The sequence below is a fragment of the Crocuta crocuta genome, unplaced genomic scaffold (assembly GCF_008692635.1).
Source record: "Crocuta crocuta isolate KB4526 unplaced genomic scaffold, BGI_CrCroc_1.0 scaffold128, whole genome shotgun sequence".
In the NCBI taxonomy this organism is placed as follows: Eukaryota; Metazoa; Chordata; class Mammalia; order Carnivora; family Hyaenidae; genus Crocuta; species Crocuta crocuta.
The window spans coordinates 5,053,321-5,059,953 of record NW_027532232.1 but is presented as its reverse complement, the minus strand read 5'-3'; the positions used below and the strand labels follow the sequence as shown (position 1 = coordinate 5,059,953).

Sequence of the window (6,633 nt, the reverse complement as noted above, 5' to 3'; positions counted from 1 at the left end):
GGGCCCCGGGGGGGGCAGGCCGAGCGGTTCGGCCCGGGCTCCACGACGGGCTGGCCCGGGGCTCAGGGCGTGTCCGTCGCCGCCTGGCTGCTCGCTCGACACTGTTCGCTCCTACCGGCTGTAGATGGAGCTGTCTGGGTTCCTGCAGCCTCCGACGAGCCTCGGAGTGTTTCTCTTTAAACGGCCTGAGAGGGACATGCCTCCCAGGATGCAGTTTGTATCAACATGGCAGCTGCTGTGCAGCTCCCCTGCTGAAGAGGCGCCGGGACGGCAGCGCANCACAGGTGACCCTCGGGCTCCGGCGTCTGGGCCTCCAGCTGCGTCCGGAGGGCCCCCTGCCGAATTCTGGGTGTCCAGACGGATGGGGTCTGGGGAGCGAGCACCTAGGGGTTTGGTGGCCGCTGTTCGTCTTTAATGGGCCGTTCTTAAAAATCGGCCCTAAAATCTCCCCGCAGACCTGCTCTTTGAGATGCAGGGGCTGTGCTGGGAAGCGGGATTGCTGCATGAGAGTCAGCGCCTCTGAGCCTCGGTTTCCCGGTGTGTACAGGAAGGGGTCGGGACAAATGCTTCCTAAAGAGCCTCCCGGTTCAGTGAAAATCATCATCATCTCTTGGAAAAATAAAATAAAATGGAGATTTTAAAATGCCCACCTCTGGGCTTAGGTCTCCAGGGCCCTTGAATGGTATGTAATTTTGAGTGAACCACACTTGATCATACAAGATAGTGGCACTGCTTTAACGTATATATATATATATACATATATATACGTATATGAACATATATATATGTGTATGTATATATATGTGTGTGTGTATGTATATATACACATATATACATATATATGTTGATAGGAATGGTTCTGTATTATTCTGCTAAGATCATGAATCCTGNTTGGAGAAGGGAAGCTTATTAATCTTAGATATTATATTTATAGCCCTCTCTCTCTCTCCTTGGCCATTTCTTTATGCTTAGGGTAAAATCAAGCCACAGGTTTATGGGTACTGAGGACATTATAGCTAAGGGCTTTAATTTGGGGGTAGAGGAGGGGGTGTACTCCTGTGCCCCCCCATCCCTCAACAGTCCTCCAAATCTGGCAATGGAAAGAGCCAGTCTAATAATAGCAAAGAAATGGTAGTTTCCTTTGAGCTCTGATTAGACTAATTGGGAAGATGTCTTACTCTGCCGGCTTTATGTACTGTACTGGATGGAGCTTTTTGTCATGGGTTTAGTTAAACCCCTGTATCACTCAGGGAGACTCACTTGGCCCCTGAGGATTTTTTCCTTCTTCCTATTAGTTGCAGACAAATACCCTAATCTCCCTCCCAGGGCAGGGCCAAGATGTGCTTATTGTGTTGCATTATGATATTCACTTTCCCTGTGTCTGAGGCTCCTGTCCCGGAGTCCTGACCTCTGTCTGCCTTCGCTTGTGAGGACTTGAGAGGTGGCTTCAGGTCTAGGGGTCTGTGAAGCCCCTGAAAGTGTTGAGACTTGTGACTGTGTGCCGATGTGTGTGGTGGGGGGGTGGGGAGAATCCATAACTTTCATTAGGGTTTCAAAGGGGTCCCTGACCCCTGCTTTAAGTGTCCCAGTCTTTATGGGCAGGGCCTTCCCTAACATAGAACCTCCCCCAGGTCTTTGGTAAGGCTCCAAGCCTCTGGGTGTTAGAGGTGGAGAGGATTCAGAACTCTTACTGACCACCTGCCTCAGTTGATTGCTGAGGCCCAGAGGCAGCCTAACGGAGACAAAGGCTGAAAGCCCAAGTTCTGTAGCCCACCTGCTGTGTGACCTTGGGCAAGATGGTTGGCCTCTCCATGCCTCAGCATCTCCATATGCTAAGTGTGGGTAATTGTTCTCAGAGTCCCTATTTCATAGGGCTTCCTAGGGATTAAATGAGATAACCCTTTAAAGTGCTTAACACAGTTCATGGCACACAATAAATGCTGAGTAATTGTTAGCTCTTATCTGACTAATAGCTCTCACATCTGGTTAGCCGCAGAGCTCTTAGATCATGCTACCTCAGAAACATGTTCCCTGAACAGGCCTTACGTTTTCAGTTCTTGGCTTGAGAGTGTGGTGCCGTCTCAGTTAAGGCTCTTGTAAGTGAATGAAGAAGCAAATAAAGGAAAAGAAAGCAGTAGGAGATATAAATAGGTTTTGACTCTGACAGATGACCGAAGGAGTGTCATTTTTTTTTCTTGTGACCCAATCGTTGATACTGTCCAGTCATTCAGCAGACATTTATTGAGCATGTACTACATGTCAGACTGGACACCAGGGATACACTCCTTTTCAAACAAAGAGAAGGGGCATCTCAGTTGTATTAAAGCTCACTTGTATATGACACAGTGATGGGCCATTCAGCAGATTCACTGAAGGAAGATTTTTGAGGAAATGGATAAACATGTTATAGAAGAAATTCTGTTCAGCTCCAATAAAGCTATTGATTGCCACTCAGAAGACCTTGGCTTCACCTCCCTGGTGACACAGGAATTCTCTCAACATGAATGTAGCAAGGTGGGGAGTACAGAGAGAGTGAATAAAGGAGGTCTCAAAAGGGATCAATCTTCCTTTTTGTTCTAGTCACTACCGGTCCTGAGGCGAGTCACAGACCCGGGTGGCTTCAACCCTGTTTCCAGTCTCTCCAGACCTTTGCTCCTCAGTTCCCACGTCACCAACCATAGGGAAGAACCCAGGCCACCAGAGTCCACCTCCCGCAGTGGACCATCTGACCCCTCCATCCCCCGGGGGACTTTGGCTCCCGTACAGGTGGCTAACTTGCCATCCCCTGGCCTGTCTTGGGGTCTCTCTTCTCTCTTTGCTTATAGCCTGGACTCCCGAGAAGCCCATTCAGCCTCTCCAGGAGGGGCTGGGTCCATACAACATGTCTCAGAGTCAAACCTATACCATGTAATAGGTTTGAGAAATGTTCTTGCTAAGTCAACAATTCAGCTGTAATTGCATATCCTCAGGACTAGAGTAAGTGAGGGAAAGAATAAGAGTACTGTGACTCCCTGATAATTCAAGGAAGAAGCAGTGGGGCCAGATGACCCATTCATCTTCCGGTAAGTCCTTGCACAACACTGGCCGCACCACTGCCTTCTCCCACCTCGCTGGGAGTCTTGGGGTAGCAACAGTGCCTGGCACTGACAAAACTCTGTCGTTTTACAAGGTTTTATTTTATTTTATGCTCAGTGCTCAGACTCAGTGAGATGGTCTTTGTTTTATGTGTGAGGACACTGGGAATAGAGAGGTTGAGTAACCAGGCAGTAGTCCGTGTGGACAGGACCGAAAGCCAAGGCCGGCATCCGTCTTATACGCTACTAGTCATGGGTGATCCTGTGAGGCGTCTGTTGTGAAGAAAGAGATGCCGCCATCAACACAGAAGGCGGCATGGCCACCCCCTCTTTGTCGTTAAGTGTAGTTTTGTAATTGATGTCTGAATCCGTGTAGGTTCTCAAGAGGAGATTCATATCCTTGGAACATATCTTGATTGCCAGTAAACCTGAACCCCTTTTTACGTGGGTGCCTATCTTTGGCATTTATTTTGCCAGCTGGAGACCGTGGCCTTCAATCCTGCCCTTTCTTTCCTTGAACACAGGTCCAGCAGCTGGACATGGAGACCCAACACTCCTCACCTCTGTCCTTCTCCAGCGTTCTGCAAGAAGAGACCCCACGTCAGGCCCCTGCTGGACCCCCCCGGGAAACTCTGTTCCAGTCCCGTGTTCTTCCCCCCAAAGAAATTCCTTCTTCGTCCCCCCCGACTCCCCGACAAGGCTCCCTGCCCCAGACTCCCAAGCTAGAGACCTCTGGCCGCATGCCACACGGTCTCCAGAAGGGACCCTCACTCCTGTATCCTGCCGCTTCTGAGCAAGAGACTCATCTCCAGGGTCGCCCGACGGCCCAAGAAGAGACCCAGTATCCACCCCCGGCTGCTGCTGAACAAGAAATCTCACTTCTGTCCCACTCCACCCCGCACCAGGAAGCCCTCCTCCACTCGCCTGAAGTTCCTGAGAAAGACCCCCTGACCCTGTCCCCCACGGTTCCTGACACCGACATGGACCCCCTGCTTCAGAGCCCAGTGTCCCAAAAAGACACCCCCTTCCAGATCTCTTCTGCAGCCCAGAAGGACACGCCGCTCCCGACGGCGGAGATCACCCGCTTGGCCGTGTGGGCTGCCGTCCAAGCGGTGGAGCGGAAACTGGAGGCCCAGGCCATGCGGCTCCTGACCCTGGAGGGGCGGACGGGGACGGCCGAGAAGAAGCTGGCCGACTGCGAGAAGACGGCCGTGGAGTTTGCGAACCATCTGGAGAGCAAGTGGGTCGTGCTGGGGACCCTGCTGCAGGAGTACGGGCTGCTGCAGAGGCGGCTGGAGAACATGGAGAACCTACTGAAAAACCGAAACTTCTGGATCCTGCGCCTGCCGCCAGGCAGCAACGGAGAGGTCCCCAAGGTAAAAGCTATCCCAACTGGGGTTTCCCAAGGAGCTGTCTGAATTGGGACGTGTTCTAGGGATTTCGTATCAAAGAAGGAAAAAGAGATGGTTAATGGGGCACCTGGGTGGCTCAGTCAGTTTAGCATCCGACTTCAGCTCAGGTCATGATCTCACAGTTCGTGAGTTCGAGCCCTGCGTCGGGCTCTGCTGGCAGCTCAGAGCCTGGAATTGCTTCAGATTCTTGTCTCCTCCTCTCTCTGCTCCTCCCCTACTCATGCTCTGTCTCTCTTTCTCTCTTTCTCTCAAAAATAAACCTTAAAATTTTTTTAAAAAGAGGTGGTTAAGAAGGAAACAAACACAATGATACCTAGTTGCTCACATTTCTGTGCTAAGCACAAGTCAGGACAAATTCAGATGATTTGTCCCATTGATGAAGCCCTAGGTGAATAGATCCAAGAACGTCCTAGTGATCAGGGATCATGGATTTGGAAGGGTGTTCAGTTCCCAATGGGTGTGAACTCGTGGTTCACCATTGAGGTAGATGGAGGAGGGCTTGGTGAAATGTTCCAGGGCTCCGTCCTACTCGACGGTTTGACGGTTTTATCAGTTGACTTAGAAATTATGTTGATGCCAGGAAAAATGTGATTTCAAGAGGTATCCTAAACAACTTGAGAGTAGTTAGGTTTGAATGTTATTTACCAGAAGATCCTAAAAGAACTTGAACGTGGACTGGTTTTGTTTCTGTTTTTTTGCGTGTTGTCCCTGTGCACAGCCGTACGTAGGAAAGAGACTTGGACTGTATTCTGCAGGCCAGCACTGTTCTTGTGTACTGAATCCCCCAGGGATCTTACTAAACGCAGAATCTGATTTAGCGGGTCTCGAGCGGGTCTGCATTTCTAGCAGTTTCCCTGGTGCCGTCACTGCTGGTCTGCAGGCCGTGCTTTTAGGGCAGCAAGGATCATCCTGCTAGACAGAAAACGGACCAGACAATACGAGGCCCTTTCTCTGTGGGGCCAAGACAGTGGCCGAAGTCAGCCCAAGTTTCTAGAGAGATCCGTGGTGAATACCCCTAGCTGTGCCTTCGGGCTTTTCCCACTCTAGCCCTAAGAAGAGGTGTTTGAGCCAGGGCCGTGGGGATGGGAGCCATTTGTCACCTTGGGATTTGGCAGCCGAGGGCCCAGGGCTGCCTTCCGGTCGGTCCAAGCTGAGCTTGTGTGGTTTCAGGTCCCTGTCACCTTCGATGACGTCGCCGTCCATTTCTCAGAGCAGGAGTGGGGGAACCTGTCGGAGTGGCAGAAGGAGCTGTACAAGAACGTGATGCGGGGCAACTACGAGTCTCTGGTTTCTATGGGTAAGGAGAAGCTTCCATGTGGGGGGCGTCCTTGACACTGGCCTGAGGTTTGGAAACATTGGTTGTTCTGTACTCCAGTATTCCCCGTCATCAAAGACCAGGAACACTGGGTCAAGGGGGAGAAGACAGACATCAGGGTCTCACCATTATATAGTTTTCCTCATGGTCTCTGTATATGTGCGTATGTATGTATGTGTACGTATATATGTGTGTGTATATGTGTGTGCGTATACACATATAGGGGTATACACACACATAATGAGTTTGTCCAGCAAACTATTATTAAACAGAGTGCAAGGTGCTTTACTGAGAAGCGCATTATTTAACCCTCCGCCTCTCCCGTGACGGAGATAGGACAGGTGTGAGCGCTCCCGTCTGACCACTCGCTCACTGAACACTGTCCTTGATGGAGCGCTTATGTCCCCCGGGTTCTGGTCTCCATTGTGCGGAGAGAAGGCTGTGACCCCGGAGTTTAATGCTCCTGGTGCTAGATCCCTACCAAAGAGTCACAATTTCACTGAAAACTCTATCACCCCAAAGTTTGTAGATTCTTTTTTTTTTCATTAATAAGAGTATTTAAGGAAGAAAACTTGAGAAAATACACTTTCGTTTTATAGGTATCCTTTTCTCTGCAGTGGGAAACTCTTTGGGCACACACAAAACAGAAAACATGACATACGCTCTTGCATAGAAACTTTGATTCTTGCCAGAACTGTTAATTTTAGACACACTTACCTCCTCGATAGGACTTTTTTCTTTTTAATTCATTCTTTTCTTCTCTTTTCAAAGTATATACATACTTGTGAAAATTCCGCAATCTAGGTTTATATAAGGAGCAATCCCCGCCCTC

The 6,633-nt window shown here is 49.9% G+C and overlaps 1 protein-coding gene across 1 annotated transcript in view; it reads left to right on the top strand.

Annotated features, from left to right (window-relative positions):
• The first annotated feature begins 486 nt into the window (after positions 1 to 486).
• Positions 487 to 6,633, top strand: part of ZNF777 (zinc finger protein 777) — a 27,324-nt gene continuing 21,177 nt past the window's right edge. Inside the window, exons 1-3 of the mRNA XM_077778044.1 lie at positions 487 to 682; positions 3,599 to 4,450; positions 5,657 to 5,783. Coding sequence (XP_077634170.1) covers positions 680 to 682; positions 3,599 to 4,450; positions 5,657 to 5,783 — 982 coding nt within the window. The 5' untranslated portion in view covers positions 487 to 679. The remainder of the gene's footprint in view (positions 683 to 3,598; positions 4,451 to 5,656; positions 5,784 to 6,633) is intronic.